We start from the raw sequence: 18,912 nt of genomic DNA on the forward strand, positions 1-18,912 counted from the left end.
AAAACTGATTGGGACGTATGGCTTCAATATTTTGTCTTCGGTTTCAACACGACCCCCTCTATGGCACATACATATTGTCCATATGAGCTAGTATTCGGAAAAAAAAGTAATTTGCCAAAACATTTTAATAGCATAGATAGTGTAGAAGCACTATATAATATAGATGACTATGCTAAAGAGAGTAAGTATAGATTAGAAGTAGCCTATAAAAGAGCTAGAGTTATGTTAGAAGCAAACAAGAATAGAAATAAACTACTATACGATCATAAAGTAAGGGATATAGATATATCAGTAGGTGACAAAGTTTTATTAAAAAACGAGACAGGTCATAAGTTAGATCCTAAATATACAGGTCCGTATATAGTAACGGAAATAGGAGATAGAGATAACATAGTAATAGCAAATAATAAACATAAAAAACAAACAGTTCATTAGGATAGATTAAAAATCTTTATTTCATAAATTGCACTTGGTATGGCCATACAAAGACACACATACATAGATAAATAAATACACATATTCTTTTAATAATTTCATTTTCTATGATCCTAACAACATAAAACAAAACAAATAAAAAAAAAAAGTATTAATTAGAAATTTTTATTATAAAAATAACTTCATTATATTACGTTATTTTTCAAAAGAAGGGAGATGTAGTATGCACATATATTGAATACCCACTGTACCAAGAGTACTTAAAGGGTGCGCACTGTAACACTTTGTTTCAGTGTTTACATTATCCAAAGTCCCGGTCATAAACCCTCAGTGGCCGAAATATGAACCGATCGTTATGGCTTAGCCCGCACACAGAAAGTGCTAGTGTCAGCATAATCGTAACAAACGGTCAGCATATGCATACCCCTCGCGCCTCCACTTGAGAGCGCATAACAACGTATATTATTATATTCCTTTATATATAAGTACATAGCCGTCTCTCTGCCGCCGCCTGCGAGCAGCGCTGCTACGAGACTTAGCCTTACTTAGACTTAAGAAATATTGTAAAAGAACAGAGACACTTTGATCGTTGGAGCGGCACCTCAGCTGCTCCTTCTAAATAAAAATCCAACTAAAACTAATCCCCTGGAGTTATTCTATCACAAAGCAGTCAAAAGACTTAGCATTTCCTCTGTGCTCTTCAACGCTTTATCGGACGTAGAGGTTTGTGCAAGCATCGTGCGTCTACTCTGTGCCTTATCAGTAGATGCAAACGATCTTTCCCCACTTACTCCCGGGCATTTTCTCATAGGAGGACATTAATTGGCCCCCCGGAACCTTCTTATTCAGACAAGTTCAGACATAAACGCACGCTTCGTCGATGGTCAACGGTTTCTGAGACAATTCTGGCATCGATGCAGCGCAGACTAACTCTCACATCTACAAGCACCGATATGGTGCCAATAACGAAACAATGCGCTAATTGATGATTTAGTTATGATCGAGGATGGCCAGCTCCTCCCAAACGAATGAAGGAAGGTCAAATAATCAATTTACATCCTGGAGAAGATGCGCTAGTTCGCGTCGCCTCATTCAAGATCGTCTATGGAAGCTTTAGGAGATCGCTCTCCAAGTTATCCCCATTGCCAATATCCACCTATACTACGCCGAAGTCTGAGGAAGTTCAATAGCAATAGAAGCCATATCATGCTGATCCCAGTATTCCAAAGGCGGAATCTTAGGGTGTTATTTATCTTTTCTATTTGTTGCTTCATCTTCAGCGAGCTTTAATACACCCAGATTTCTCCCTGTAATCTCCGCAAAGCTTTATTTTGTCTCTCTCTCCCCTTTGTAAAGTAGTTGTTTAAGAAAATTCGTAAAACAACGACTCATTGTACAAACCACGAGGGATTCAAGCTGACCCATTCATAAGTTTACAATTGTAACCTAACCAATATAAACAGTCTTAAGTAATTAGCAAGTAATGCTGAAGTTTATAAATAATAAGTAAATGAATTTTTATGCATTAGCTCGGGCTAGTCGTTTGATTTGAAGGTTCTCCCAGCAGACCTGTGCTCAATTATGAAATTCCGCCCATGAAAGGCATTTATCGCCATTCCAGCATTGCTCTCTTAAGCTCATCGGTGACAAAAAGTCGCCTTATTTCCTATTTGGTCACTAAATTATTTCAAAAGAAAAAAATAAAATATTTAAAATCCGCTTCAAAATAAAAAAACGAATTGAATTATTGAAAACGTTATAAGTATATTTATTCAGCATGCAGATAAAACCGGATGATCGAAGATGGACCAATTTATGGTCCTAAGTAATGACTTAATGTAATGTATAGAGAATGCGGCCGACTAGACATTACGAAGCTAAAGCTCTCGGTAACGGAGAGGGCGACCCGACCTAGACATTGCGGAGCTAAAACGATCTAAAGATAGCCTAGTCGATATCGAGCGGCCGAGAAAAAGCGAACAACTAGGCGATTTATACATATTTAAGCCTTATAAATTAACTAAAAAAGCGGCTGCTGCCTGACCCGACATTTCTTGGAACTGATTTTTTTCTCCAACAAAGTTTGTGGCATTGTCCGACCATATCTGCTTGGCCTTTCTCCGGATAGAAATAAACCCCTTAAGCCATAGAGAAACGTGGCAATGAGCTTCTTGGATCTCTCCAAACTTGTTTTACATGGCGTGTTCCACACTGAAGGGATTACGACCACGGCACTCGAATATACCGACAAGAGGTATATAGTGCATGGGCACGAATGGTACGCCTGCCAACGCCCCAGACTAGAAGCTATAGCTATGTACATAGCGACCAGCCCAGTACCTTTCAGAAACGTGGCAGTGAACAAAACCCTCACCAACTCCAAGAGCACGGATTTTGTTGGGAAACAAAAAAAGACCCACATCACCGCGCTTGGGCACTCCCGCCAGAACACCCATATTGTTGGAGCACCATTTTCTCAAGCCAAACTTGCCCTTGGATAAAATTCTAGCAATTTTTCTCCTCATGTTGAAATTCTTGTGTAAACTTGCCACCAGAGATGAAATCTGGAAAAAAGAAAACAAAGGTATTCCTCTATTACAAAGGCGGAATACTAAATACGGATTTCTGGCTGACGAAACAACTTTGTTTTCAGAACATGGAAGCGTCTCATGGCGTGCATGTAAAACTCTCCCAGGACACCGAAGCTGCATTTAGCTGAAAGACTGACGGAATTCTCCCCTGTCTTCAACCGAAAAGAGGTTTTAGAAAAATGAATCGCGCAACCAAGCTTCTCCTTGGATGCCTTCACGACTGGATCGACCCAATTTTTTACTTCCCAGAATTAATGCAGAAGCTTTGCTATGATGACCTTCCACGTGCATATCTTTTTCCGCCACAAACTACCCAACTTAGACGACATTTCTAAACTAAAGGTAGCCCCGGGGAAAACTGAACTTTTCCAACGCACAGATACTCGCAGAAAGGGCTGGCTACAATAAGCAGATTTAACCTTTAAGAGCGATTGAAGTTTCGATCAAAGAAAGAAATATTGGTCGGTGCTAAGATCGCTGTCACATGCGCTGTCACATAGTCGGAGACCCGAGACTGCTACCAAACGTTTACAGAAAACTCGTGTGCAGCAAAGCCAGCATCACCTTTATCACAAACTGAGACTTGGGACTTTGACTTACGCAATTGTAGCTGGCTTGCCAATCATGAAGTAATAGGGTTCTCCTGGAAACCAGAATCCAGAGGCGCTCGGCAAGGCAACAATCCACCTGAACGATTTCTGACCAAAATGTTGTGGCTAACAACTTCGTTTCACTGAGATAATCTGAAGCTATGAGAAAACTTGCAGCAGCCAGAGCTGAAGGAGAAACAAATAATGGCCCTTAAATGGCCCAGCTGAAGGAGCGCCGTTAAAGTTTTAGCATGCTGTGGTCACACATGAAACAGTTACCCAAAGCGCAGGTTCGCGACAAATGCCTGGATCCAAAGCAGTTCCGCCACACATCCGGCCGCCTCACTACCTGTAGACGATTGTCTGTAGAAAGGAAAAAAACCCTTGGACAGAAATTGATCGTGTGAGAAAACACGCCAAAGACCAGACACTCCACAGTAGAGGAGCTTGCAATAATGGAGGATTTTTCATAGAAAAATTCCTTCGGCGGCAATAACTCAATATTCTCGAATTCCGCGAATTCCGAGGACGGAATTCCGCAATCATAGCTTTAACCGCTGATGTTTCTCTACTCTACCTATAAAAAGGTTGATGTCATCGTTGAATATTGAACCTCAACTTAAAGAAATCAATGACTGGAAGTTCTACTAGGGCAGAAAAGGCGGTGAAAAAGTTGGAATGGTGGATCACCTTCTAGTCTATGGTGAGCCAAGCGTCCCTCGCTAAGTCTTTAAATTAAAAGGGCTGCTCACTGAACTCGGAAATATAGAGCTCAGACAGTTCCTTATGAGTGGCATTAAAATCCGAAACCAAAGTTTCCATCTCATCCAGTCCAACATTTGGCACGGCCTCGGGAACCTCTTCAACAGATTTGAAACGGGCCTGCAAAGCTACCAAATCTCTAAAAGTACATACGCACTCTGGGTCAAGACCTGTAACCTTCAAAAAGAAGCTACTTCCACGGATTCCAGAAATGGATTATATTTGTTTTTTATATATTTTAATCGTATTTTATTTAAGCTTGGTGGATACGAAAGTGGTTCGGTGACTTTTGTCTATTACGTATTTACTGTATGTATGTCTCTGTATGTACAGAAGGGTGTCCCAAAAAATCATAATTTTTTTTTATCGCATACCCTCTAAATTAATTTGAATAATGTTGAAAAAATTTAAAACGCAATTTGGAGAGGGTAGGATAACAATAACCCGTGCCGACTTGCATTTTAACTTGTCAATACTTGATTGCCATGGTCGACACGATTGACCAAAAGATTGGCCAACTCATCAAGAAATTTTACACCGGAAAAACTTTATCACTCCAAAATTATTAGCGGCACTAGACAGGTGTCACCTAAGTATCGGAGATTCTGTATATATTCTTTAAGCTATTATTGAGGCACTTGGATATAATACTGAAGAGTTTCTAATAAGTTAGTCCTTAATATAAGGAATTCGCACCGTAAAACGCTAAGAGCGCACGGAATTTATTAAAAATGATTTTCAAAATGAGATGCCAGAGTTTTTATCTTCAATATCAAGTCGGCACGGAATGTCCTGATTCAATCGCCATAATATTTATTTTTTTTGTTCATAAGGTCATTTGGAAAGAAAAAAGAGGGTATGCGATTTTAATAAAAAAAAATCCCACCTGTTACCTTGGGACACACCAACGTACAGACAATAACCGGGCAATGCAGGGGTAGAGTAACGGACTAATGAAACGCACTAAGGCACCGTTTGAGATATTTAAAAAAAATAAATTTTGGCTCCCCCAAACAAAATAATGTTGTATGGTGCTTAAAAAACATTGGTTTTTCTGCTTTCTCGGCCGCTCGACTTCAACGGGCGTATCTTAAAAGCGCCTTAGCTTTGCAATGTATTCGTCGGGCTGCTCTCTCCACTATCGAGAGCTTTAGCTTCGCAATGCAAAGTCAGGCATCAAGCATAGTCATCAGACTATACATACTTTAAGTCCCTGCTTTGCACCATAAACTGGTCTATCATAAAAAGTTTTCATGCTTTCAAAGGTTCATCTGCATTCAGAAGACTTTTTATTCTTATTTTCATTGAAAAATCTAAAAGACCAAGCACTGCTTCTTAAATGTTTTGTTTTTTAGTTTCAGTAGTAAAATTTATTTCAGAACGATTTTAGAATAATTTCCAATGTGAGCTGAGCGTTTTCAGTAATAAGCTATAGCTTAAAAAAGAGTTATTTCAATTATATGTAAGTGATACCACAAAAAATTCAATAATTGAAAATGTATGTTTATTTGTGTTCATTAATTTTTGTTTTCTTTCGAGTGGCTCGCACTACATACGAACACCCCACCTTCCCTTTCAAGCTTTTATATATCCATATATAATATTTTGGAAAGTGTAATTCCATTTAGATCTGAAACGAAGCACAAGTTCAGCAGCCGACCTAACGAGTTTCTTAAGTGGTTGATTCGATTGAGTGGCATCATACATGCCCGTGGTGCGTGATAAGTTATAAAGATGCCTAATTATCAACATTAGACCACTTATGTTCTGGGATTCTGCCTTGGGATTCTTATTCTGTCTCATGAACGACCTCATTTTTTTTTTTTGTACGGCACCACAACTATAACAGCAATAGTCGAGACCGGCCCTAAGGGGAATGGTATCCGAAAATAAAGAAATAAAGAACAATTTAAATTCCAACAAAAAGGCGTCGCCATCAAGGTGGCCGTGTAGGCTCAGATGAACCATACCTGAGCAACGCGGATCTGGCTGTGAACTCTACACCTTTGGCTCTGAACAGGGACGCAAGAATCCGCCTAAGTCCCACCAGGCGTCACAAACCTCGCCCCTTTTTTGACCGGTAGCCGAGCCCAGAAGGAAGAAAACAGATCCAGAAACTGACTTCCATTTAGGGAAAGCATTTGGTCAGACGCTGACAGCCTGCATACAGTGTGTGCTCAGAAAGCACTAGAAATAGGCAAAGGGTAGGCTTATCGGCTAGGTAGGCTGGGTGCGGTGCAGAATCAGGGAATAGATCAGCTTTATTAGGTGCTTCAGATGCATTGAGTTTGGACACATGGAAAACCAATGGCGAAGGAAATGGATGTCTGGCAAGAAGCTGTAAGGGAGCGGCTCTGTGGTCGACGCAACCGGCTTCTTAGGATATTAGGACATCAAGCGTGCTCAAATAAATGGCGTTAAATTCTACAGCTGCTACACCCAGCCAAGATGGAACATCTTGCGCTACCTTAGGATGCTAAGGAGTTTTATTGTGGATGCAAGAGGCAGATCTTAGGTGGTCAATGGAGAATATATCAACGGAACAATTTGAGGCACTAGACGTGGTTTTGCCCAATAAAAGCCAAAAGCTGACTTATAGCAAGGCAGGGCTTGGATCGATCATCTAAATCACCTTCGTTAACAGCGCGTCAATAAGAAAGAGGAGCTTCCCCCTTGGAATGGTAAGTAAAAAACGGATTCCCAAGGTGAAATGACCAAAATTAAAGGACACGCGTTTGGATCGAGATTCTCTCTCAGTAACTCTTCAGACGCTTGTTTGCGTCACATCATTCTCCCCGGAAGGAGTAGCGAAAGAACATTCCCGAACATTAGCAGATGCCTGCGACAGCGACAAGCCTAGGAGAAAACCCAGCAGAAGAGGATCATCAGTATCCTGGTGGAACCAGTAAATCCAGTGATTAAGGACCACCTGCCTGCCTGATGGAAGACGTTTTCAAAGGGCAAGAGGCACAGAGAAAGAAGATCACTAGAACGGAGGAGTTCAAGGCATCTAAGAAGGCCCTAAAACTGGCTATTAAAGCTAGCAAACGCGAATGTTTTAAAAAAATCTGAGACGAAACGGTGGTGGACCCATGGAGAACAGCTAACAAGGTTGTCATAAGAAAGATTAAAGGGCATGAACACCTTAGGCCAACATGCCCTACCCTCCTAAGGAAAATAGTGGAGTCTTCGTTCCCGAAGCAGCCCTCAAAAAGAGAAATTATACCCGCTGACGATAAGGAGCCGTTTGCGTCCAATACCGACGAGAAGACCTGGAATAACGAAAAAAAAATATTAAGGCTAGAAAGACTTCAGGACCAGACTGAGTGTCAAATGCCGTCCTCCGGCAGTCCATGCAGGAGAAACCGAAGGTCTTTACTGGGTCCTTTAACAAGTACAGCACAGCACTTTTCCACAAAGTGGAAGAGCCAGAAGCTCATTCTGCTGCCGAAAGGGAACAGACGACCTATCAGGATACAGGCCCGTATGTCTCCTAGACACGGTAGAAAAAGTCCCCGAAATGACCATCGCTACTCGCATCTCGAAAAATTTGGCGACGATGAATGAACGCTGTCGGTCAACTAGTACGGTTTCCACAAAGCATCCGCAACGCCCGGCAAATCGGACATGTATCTAACAAGCCTTGTTCTTGACAGGTACTCCTAGATACCTTTAACAAAAAATATCCAGCTACCTTTCAGATAGGACACTGCTATACGATACGGATGAAGAACCAACAACTTATGAGGTGACCGCGGGTGTTCCGCAAGGATCGGTTTTCGGACAGCTCCTTTGGAACATTATGTAGGATAAAGTACTCAAGACCAAACTACCGACGGGATGCATACTAATCGGCTTCGTGGACGACCAGTCCGTGATCGTGGTGGTCAAGGTAATCAAGGACGTGGAAACAAAGGCAAATGAAGCAACAAGACGAATGGCAACATGGATGTCTGACTTTCCACTGGACCTGGCACCTTATAAAACGAAGGCGGTTCTCTACATGAGCAGGAAACGTGGGAAGCCCAAAGAAAAGCAGGAGACGTCTTCTAGCCAGAGCCGTCACGTCGGTCTTGCTGTACGCAGCGCCGATATGGGCTGATTCAGCCAGAACAAATCAGGGGCTTAGGAAGAAGCTAGGGGTATTCTATCGACTAGCGGCCCTACGCGTCATTTCCGGCGTCAAAACAATACCGGAGGAAGCTGCTCTCGTTCTAGCCGGAATGATCCCAACCAACATTGTGGCTAATGAAGCAGATGAAATCTACTCATCGAATAAACAACGGGGAAAGAACTCATCCCGGGAGGATCCCCGGATTAAAACGTCAGCCCTACAAGCGGTATTAGAGGTGAGGTGGGACTCAACGAACAAGGGTAGATGAACACAAAGGCTTATCCCGAATATCCAGAATTGGATTAGGAGAAACAAGAAAGGAAAGCTAACTTCGGGCGGATCCGAAGTTGATATACCCTTGCAGTTATAACCGGATATATATCGCAAACATCGGATATAGTTGGCCGATCCTTATGATTACATAATAATGAAACCAATTAATTAAAATAAAAAATCTAAAAAAAAGTACCAAGCTTCTATCTTCAAAAATACGAAAATTGATTTTTCTATCAAATACCAATTCCGATCGTTTAGTTATATGGCAGCTATAGGATATAGTCCACCGATCCTCATGAAATTTGGTAGGTTGGATCAACTGACCAAAAATAGAATCTTTACTAAGTTTCAGCATTCTATCTTCAAATACACGAAAGTTGGGTAATTTTAGATCGTTCAGTTATATAGCAGCTATAAGATATGGTAGGCCGATACTTATAAAATTTGGCACGTCGTATGATTTTGCCAAAAGTAGCTCTCATGTCAAATTTGAACTCTCTAACTTTAAAAACACCAAATTTATACCATTTCCGATCAATCAGTTATATGGCAGCTATGGGATATAGTCGGCTGATCCGGGCCGTTCCGACTTATAAACTGCGTGCAAAGGAAAGAAGGGTGTGTGCAAAGTTTCAAGACGATAGCTTCAAAACTGAGAGACTAGTTGGCGTAGAAACAGACAGACAGACGGACAGACGGACCGACGGACAGACGGACATGCTCATATAAACTCAGGAGGTGATCCTGATCAAGAATATATATATACTATATATATATATATAAAGTATATATATACTTTATAGGGTCAGAGATGTCTCCTTCACTGCGTTGCACACTTTTGGACAAAATTATAATACCCTCTGCAAAGGTATAAAAACGGCAAGGTAAGTTGCCAACTTACCCAGTTTCTTTTAGGCCCCGAAGGGTACAGAAAATACCTCCAAAGATTCGGATATAATGAAAGTCCAGAGTGCCCCAACTGCCCAGAAGCAGAACACAAAGACCCAGAGCACATTCTATACAATTGTGGGAGGTAACGTGCCATCGTTGGATCACTACCCGCTCCGAAGCAGCTTGTAAATTTGATGTGTAGCTCAAAGTAGCAATGGAGCAATGTAGCCAGTTTTTAGCTTATACACAGGGCGACTTAAAAAAACTTCCAAATGAACGTCACTTAAGGGAGTATGCCTAGATTAGGCAACCCTTATTAAGAAGGCAAACCTTCTTCCAAAACCCGTCTGTGGTGGTTTCAAGGGTGTCTTTTGTATGTAGGCGCCGGGTAGACATGCCGGTGAACCGTGCATACTACATATTAGTATGGGCCAATAGTATCTAGGATAGATTTTAATTTCAATGGCGCAATCCACAAAAAAAAATAACATAGACAGTTTGTCATAGATGATTTGATTTGGTCAATCACTTCTTCTTGTTGAGTAAACTCAATTTTCGGGGATTTCCGATAGACCTGCTAACGTGTATCTCCAGCTAAAAGAACACAAATATTCTCATTCAAAAATGTACAGAACTAAGATAGAAGAAAGAAATAATTTTATTTAATAATACCTCGCTAGGTCCGTGCTGCACCTGAGGTCCCTCAGGGAAGTCAACTTGGCCCGTTACTGTTTGTTCTTTTTATTAACAAATTACCTCCAGTTTTAACGAACTCGCTCATGTATGCAGATGAGGTCAAGTATTGTCTTTAATACAATCCCGTTTCTGCGCAATGCAAACTTCAATCAAATCTCGAAAATTTTCAATAAATGGTGTTTAGCGAACGATTTTATACTTAATGGATCAAAATGCAAACTTATTTTTTTTTATCGTATTTTTCCTCCCAAGGACTCATCCCGGGAGGATCCGTTTTTCCTTGCCTTGGAAAAATTAACTCATGTTAATGATCTTGGTGTCCTATTAGACTTAAAACTTAAATTTACCGACCATATTTCCACAATTCCATATAATGCTAAAGGTGTCATTGGTTTGATGAAAAGGTGGTCAAAAGAATTTATCGACTCCTATATTACTAGAAGTTTATTTTTTTCATTGGACCGTCAGATATTAGAGTACAGTTCATGGGTCTGGAGACCTCAATATGGAGTACATCAAAGCCGCATAAAATCTGTACAATAAAATTTTTTATTATTTGCTCTTAGGGGACTTAACTAAGATCTTAAGACTGGGATCCAAAGAAAGGACTTACAGAATATGGCTTAGGGAGTTTGCTCCGTAGAACACTTGTACTTGAAACTAGATAGTGTCGAGATTCGTATTTTGAAGTTGTAGACAAAGAAGAAGTGGAAGGTTGGTCAGTGGTTATAGCATGTGCGATTTTTTGACTCCCACTGGTTTAGTATTTTTTTCTCAACGATACTTAGCTGATGTTATTGGACAAAAATGTTCTGTGGCCAAAAACTCTGTAAAAAAATTGTCTTGAACATCAGCGCGGGCACACGTATCTTGAAAGAACACGTGAGCTCTATATATTTATATTTGCATGAAGTTATGTCTTTCGCGTTTATATCAGCTTTTGCTTTGGCTTTGAAATAATTTAAGATATCAATATCTTTAGTACCAGGGTCTAGCCGAGCAAAAAATATAGTATATGTTTCGATAGAAAAATCACCTGGTGGTGTCGCGGGTACGAAAACTGCAACAGTAATCGGTACCGGTGGTCCGGATGGTAGCTTACCCTGTTGGGTGACTCTAACAGGGTTTCGTTCAATAAGATCCGTGTCACTGGAAGCGAAAGCCAGTGATCAACTCTTTAAATACACTCGATGTCTATATCATGAACGATCTCATTTCTTTCTGAAGAGCATGACAATTAGCGCAACAATAATGGAGACCAGAACAAGAGTTACAAGAGACAGAAATATCAAAACAAATGAGTAATAAAATAGAGTAAACGTAGGAGCTTTGCAGAGAGCGATTGGAGTAGGGAAAGGAAAAGGCAGAAATAGAGATAAGATCCATTGTTAAACCAAAAAAAAAAGAAGTCACAACCCACTCCTTTAAGAGGCTCCTCTAGAGCCCCAAAAAAATGTGCTTTTGCAACCAAATTTTTATGTTAACGGTTTGATTCAGACAATTAACATCTCTATGTATATTTTAAGTTAAATAATTTATATGTTGAAAAATGGCGAAGCAGACCATGGTGAAGTTTAGGTTAGGAATTATTTCTCAATAAAAACCAAATAAAAATCTTTAAAAACGGAAAGTAATAATTTTTTAAGTCAGGATTCTGGGTATAATAATTTTTTCGTGGTTTCGAGAAAACAACCTTCAAATTTTCAAAAGAATGTAATGTTACAAGATAGGAAAGCTAAATTTGGGCGGAGCCGAAGTTGATATACCCTTGCAGTTAAAACCGGAAACGTCGAATAGATTTGGTCGATCCTCATGAGAATATCCTAATATAACCAATTTATTGAATAACCAATCCTAATATAACCAATTTATTGAATTAAAGCTAAAACAAAGTCCCAAGCTTCTATCTTCAAAAATACCTAAGTTGGTATTATTACCAAATACCATTTCCGATCGTTCAGTTATGTGGCAGTAAGATATAGTCGGCCGATCCTTATAAAATTTGGTAGGTCGCACATAGGAGTATTTATCAAAAAAAGCCGGACAAATTTGAAAATCGTGAAGTGCTTTTAAGCTCATCAAAACGGCACTTTTCCTTATCTCTAATAACCGCCTCTTCTATAAACAGACCCCCCTTTTGCCACAGTCCACTTACTTGGTGACAACGGTGTTCGCAAGTACGTTATTGTGCTTTTTGCGTGTCTTTGTTTTTGGTGCTTTAATATATTCGCAGTAGTTTTGTGATCAAAAATAAATTCGTCTAGCTGACAAGTGGAAAAAAACGACTTGATCATGGAATTAGAAAGTAAGTACTGTATAAAAATCATTTTATAATTTATTTCTTCATTATATTTTGATTTATTCATTCAATTTTAGAAAATGCATTTTTCATCAATTTTTTTTTATTAAATTTACAATATATTAGTGATTTTGTTTATGTGTCGCGCCTTGTCGCCTGGAACTTTTTATACAGGAATAAAATTTATCTCTGTCGATAACTTAAAAGAAAAAAACATTTCCCCCCAACGCACCCCATTTTATTTTTTAGCGTTTCAAAGTATGCGATCATAATTTTCATTAAATCGGCAATGTACAGTGTTTGGTTTCTATTATTTCAGATGCTTCAGAAAGTGTGAAAAAAATCACCAGAATGGAGCTATACTCTATTTTGCAAGAATCCAAAGGGAAAAAATTAAGTGATAAATTTATATTTTTGGAAGATAAGCTGGTAAAACTGACATCATGCCCACCCGAAAAAAGATGTAATCTTAGGCGTCTCATAAAATATTTCAAGACCAGTTTTAAAGAAAAATGGAGTGCTGCCCGTCATACACATGAACGATTTGTAAAAAATAACAAAGAGTGGCTGAACGTTATATTGGAACTTCCTGCTTTTACCCATAAAGCAGGACGCCCAGTGAAACAATTCAGTGAATTAACTGATCGAAGCAAGCGGCGCAGAACAAAAGAATTACGGGCCCAAGTACCTGTTGATGAATTAACGTACGCTGCCAGTGTAAGCCAAGGAACTTCTGGAAACAGCGACGTTTCTAAAATTATAAAAGAAATTACAACATCTCCAAATAGAGCTAAAAAGTTTCGAAAAGTAGTTGTGTCAGCTGAAAAGGAACAAATTGTGCGGAAATACACTCCACAAGAAGCACTAGCACTATTTGTAGATGGCAATTTTACAAGAAGGCCATGGGAATTAATACAAGGCGGTCGCAAAGAAATTTATAATTGCTATTCACTCATCCAAAAAGCGAAAAAGGAGTGTTATCCAGCCGAAGAATTCGTAAAAGTGACAGAAACTAGTTTTGAAGTGGGACTTCAATCTTTGCTGGACCACACGGTTTTGCGACTGATTAAATATTTAAAGGATGCGAATAATACTTTATCTGAATATGATAAGCAACATCTTATTCTAATAACAAAATGGGGCTGCGATGGATCGCATCAGACCCAATTCAAAACAAAAATTTAGCGACACTGAGAATGATGATGGCAATTTATTTTTAAGCTCTTTAGTGCCTGTGAGATTGATTGTGTCAGTTAATGGAGAGATGAAAAAAATCGTATGGCAGAATCCAGTGCCTTCTTCAGTAAGATTCTGTCGACCTATTCGGGCCCGATTCGTGCACGAAACCAAGGATGTAACAAGTGAAAAAGTCGAGTTCATTGAAAAACAGTCAAAAAACCTTAAAGAAACTGTTCTTGAAGATTCTTTTAAAATAACCCATACTATGTTGCTTACAATGGTTGATGGAAAGGTATGCAATGCTCTGACAGATACAACATCAACCATGAGATGCTATATATGTGGGCAGACTTCCAAAAATTTTAATAAATTAAAAAAAGGAAACGTTTCTAAAGGAGCGCTGAAGTTTGGACTCTCTGTCTTGCACGCGAGAATTCGACTTTTTGAATTACTTTTGCACTTGGCATATAAAATACCCCTACAGAAGTGGCAAGCTCGGACGCTTGAAGAAAAGAAAGTGTTGAAAGAAACAAAAGAAAATATTCAAAAAAGGTTCAGAGTAGAGCTAGGCCTTCTTGTTGACATACCCCAAGCTGGCTATGGCAACAGTAATGACGGCAACACATCCAGAAGGTTTTTCGAAAACCCAGAATGCTCTTCACGCACAACAGGACTCAGTGTAGATTTAATAAAGATGTTTCAAGTTATCCTTGAGATTGTATCATGTGGATACGAGATCGATCCGAAAAAATTTGATACTTATGCACAAAAGACTGCTCGATTGTACGTTGATCTGTATGGTTGGCATCCAATGTCCCCTACAGTTCACAAGATCTTAATGCATGGAGCTCAAATAATATCAGAAGCCATTGTACCGATCGGACAGCTATCAGAGGAAGCCGCTGAAGCTCGAAATAAACATTTTAGGAAATATCGTGTGGACTATGCCAGGAAATTTTCTAGAGTAGACTGCAACAGAGATATATTAAATAGGTTATTGCTAACATCGGACCCGTTGATCAGTTGCAGTACAAAGAATAACAAGAAGAAAAGCAGACCTCTTTCCAAGGAGGCAATGTCTATTTTAATGGAAAGGTCCACGAATTATTATAGCACCGACTCTGATCAGGATAATGATTCTGATTGACTGAATTTCATAAAAATTTCTTTTCTTAAAATTTTTATTTTTTTTCTTCAAAATTTTCCTTTTTTTTTTTTTTTGTCTGAAATTATGAGTTAGTATAAGACATTATAAGTTAGTAAAAAATAAACAAATGCTAATAAATAATTTTGTCCGGATTTTTATTTCAAATACTCCTATGTGGGTCGGATCAACTAACCAAAAATAGAATCTGTACAAAGTTCCAACTTTTCATCTTTAAAAACACGAAAGTTAAGTCATTTCCGATTGTTTAGTATATGGCAGCTATATGATATAGTCATAGATATATATAGCTATATGATATACAAGAACGATCCCTATGAAATTTGGTATGTCGAATTATTTTCAAAAATAGAACATTGGAATAGAATATTTCCAAAAATTGAATTCATAGAATTTTAACTGTCTAATTCTTAAAACACCAAAGTTATACCATTTCCGAATTATCAATTATATGGCAGCTATAGGATATACTCAGCCGATCCCGGCCGTTTCGACTTATATACTGCGTTTCAAGTCGATAGCTTTAAAACAGAGCGACAAGTTTCCGTAGAAACAGACAGACGGACAGACAGACAGACGGACATGCTCATATCAACTCAGGAGGTGGTTCTGATTAAGAATAAATATACTTTATAGGGTCGGAGATATCTCCTTCACTGATTTGCAAACTTTTGGCCAAAATTATAATACCCTCTGCAAGGGTATAATGAAGGGCTGATTCATTCACCGAAATATTTTCGGAATTAATTTAAATTCAAAGTTGAAATATTCACATGTTCTTAGATTTATTTCCAATTGAATCGGAAAAAAAGGAAGTTTTTATTTTTCTCCTTCTCCAAAGGAGTTATGCCAAAGGAATTAAGAAGAAGGAAATAACTGGACCGGAGCGACCGAGAAAAACGAAACCGCGAAGTAGATAATGCAGGCGGTATTGACCGGTGTCCGCTTGGATGCGCCATCCAGTGAGCAATATGACGAGAGTTAGAGCGGAGACCGTTATTAACGGCGCCGAGATAACAAGGGGTGAAATTATAAAACGACATGCCATAATTTTATAAGGATCGCCCGACCACATCCTATATGTAGCTGCCATATAACAATCGGAAATGACCCAACTTTCGTATTTTGAAAAATAGGAACTTGGAACTTTGTACAGATTATATTTTTGGTCAGTTGGTCTGACCTGCCAAATTTCATAACGATCGGCGATCATCTGCCATAGAACTGAACGATCGGAAATGGTATTTGGTAAAAATACAAACTTTGGTGTTCTTGAAAATAGAAGTTTGGGACTTTTTTTAGATTTTTTATCGTAATGAATTGGTTATATTATGATATTCTCATAATGATCGACCAAGTATATCCGATTTCTGAGATATATATCTGGTTTTAACTGCAGAGTTTATCAATTTCGGCTCCTCCCGAAGTTAGCTTTCCTTTCTTGTTCTTCAGTCAAATAAGATTCTACGAATACTTGATTTATTGGTTGGGATATTCTTTTTTTTTATTTAAAAAAGAACTCCATAATAGTCTTATTTGGTCAATTAAATTGAGCTTTCAATAGCAAGTTGGTTTTTTTTTGCTTTTTGTAATTTATATAAGATTCCTATATAAGTTTACCTGTACATTGTCCTATAATATGTAGGCTGGTGAAGAAATGAAGCATTGCCACATCTGTGGTTACCACGAAAGTCGTCATCGATATCTAATACGTTGGCTAAAAGTGACTTAGAAGATCTAAAAATGCACATTAATAGAAATTATAAACAACTTAATAATTTTTTACACAATGCTTACCTTTCTTGAAGTTCGACATTTTGTATATGTTGTTTTTTGTCATCAGAACTTGATGCCGAAGGCGGCGGAGGGCATTCATAACCAACTTGTCCTGGCCTTTGCATGCGCAATATGCAAGGTAACCAATAAAGGAATATTACTCTTATCTATGTTTGACGTGTTTGGATTGGGTAATGTTGTTAACATTAATAACGACAGGAATGTTTTATAATTTTTAATTTAATTTTTTTTTTAATAATTTTTATTTAATATAATATTTAACATATTTGAAGTTAATTATTATTTATTTAATTTTTTATTGATCAAAAAAAGATATAAAGGTATTTTATTTTATAGAACACAAAATTTTGACAAAAATTGGATTTTCAAATGAACATAAGCTCGTTCGTGAATCGTTCAATGATATGTGCAAAGTTTGATGAAACGATGAGACAATTGTTGTCAGTGTATATTTTTAATTGTTTTTTTTTTAAATATGGTCGTATTTTTATATAAAAGGATAATGAAATGTACAAAGATACACATGTAGAGTTATAGAAAGTTATTTGAAGAGGCAGTTGAGTTGAGTTATTAGCGTTGAAAGTGGTGGAGTTTCCGGTTCACATTGATGTGGTTGTGGTTGAACAGAGTAAAAAATAAAAAATGTCGTGTTAATATAAGTATTGTTGTTGACAATTTTTTATAGAATTGTGTTTCAAATAAAAATATGCCAATAACCTTAAATGTAAAAATATTAAAAAAAAAAAATTCTTCATTAGAATTTTTATATAAAAAAATACAGCAATTAAACATTATTAATTATCCAATTAATTATTAAAAAAAATAGTGTAAAAAAAATTCAATAAATTATTGTAAAAAACTGTTTCTAAGCAGCTATTTTTATACTCGCAATAGCTTTACCACAATTGGCTTTGGCGCCCTCTGAATACAGCCATAATGAGTAACTAAGCGTTGATTTATTATCATTTTATTTATTAGTCCATTAGGCTCATACACAGACGGTCCCCAAACTGCTTTCACTTCTACTATATCTGCTATAGCTTCGTCTGTCCGCCAAATAAAGCACGCAATCGATATGAAGCTCAGACGGCTAAATACCGTTTTCATTTCAAAGCGAATTCCATAGAAAAAACGATACTCAAAACGGAAAATCTTTTGAACTCTTTTGTTGAAAAAACGTGTTTAATAAAGAACCGCTGACCAATTTTGTTCAAGCTTCCCATAATGCATACAAGTATATTAAAAAGGCCGCAAAAAACTCAACAAATTTAGTTTGGTTAGGAACAATTTTTCTGACCCTATAAAGTATATGTATTCTTTATCAGGATCACCTATTATCTCGAAGCATGTTTGTCTGTCTATCCTTTCAATTATATAGGTATGTTAAAGAACATTCCCTTTTCACGTAGTTTATATGTAGGAACGGCTATATCCCTTAGCTGCCATTGTGTTTTTTAAGTTCGAGAGCTAAGACTTTTTAAGGATTCTATTTTTAGCCACTGTTGTGATGTACGTGTTTGTCCAAATACTTCAATTGTGTCTAATTAAGATGGAAAAAAAGTATTTTGTGTTCTGTAAAGTTGCACCGTATTTACAAAATTAAAAACTAAAGTGTAGTAAAAATAAACAAGAAAGGAAAGCTAACTTCGGGCGGAGCCGAAGTTTATATACCCTTGCAGTTTAAACCGGATATATATCGCAAACATCGGATATAGTTGGCCGATCCTTATGGGAATATGATAATATAGCCCAATTTATTATAATAAAAAATCTAAAAAAGTCCCAAACTTCTATCTTCAAAAATAGCAAAGTTGGTATTTCTACCAAATACCATTTCCTATCGTTCAGTTATATGGAAGCTATAAACTATAGTCAGCCGATCGTTTTAAAATTTGGTAGGTCGGGTTAACTGACCAAAAATATAATGTGTACCAAGCTCCAGCTTTCTATCTTCAAAAAGTGGGGTCATTTCCGATCAATCAGTTATATGGCAGCTATAGGATATCGATCCGATCCCATAGGATATCGAGTCGGCCGATCCTTATAAAATTTGGCTTGTCGTAATATTTTGCCAAAAATAGCTCTCTCTATAGGAATTAGTTGGCCGATCCCGGCCG

General features: G+C 38.0%; 1 protein-coding gene across 1 annotated transcript in view; it reads right to left on the reverse strand.

The window, feature by feature from the left end:
* Nucleotides 1-18,912, reverse strand: part of nAChRalpha7 (nicotinic Acetylcholine Receptor alpha7) — a 1,067,155-nt gene that overhangs the window by 208,593 nt on the left and 839,650 nt on the right. Inside the window, exons 10-11 of the mRNA XM_070283181.1 lie at nt 16,796-16,941; nt 16,619-16,735 (exon numbers count right to left, since the gene is read on the reverse strand). Of these exons, the coding sequence (XP_070139282.1) occupies nt 16,619-16,735; nt 16,796-16,941 (263 nt within the window). The remainder of the gene's footprint in view (nt 1-16,618; nt 16,736-16,795; nt 16,942-18,912) is intronic.

Source organism: Drosophila bipectinata, chromosome XR (assembly GCF_030179905.1).
Source record: "Drosophila bipectinata strain 14024-0381.07 chromosome XR, DbipHiC1v2, whole genome shotgun sequence".
Classification (NCBI taxonomy): domain Eukaryota; kingdom Metazoa; phylum Arthropoda; class Insecta; order Diptera; family Drosophilidae; genus Drosophila; species Drosophila bipectinata.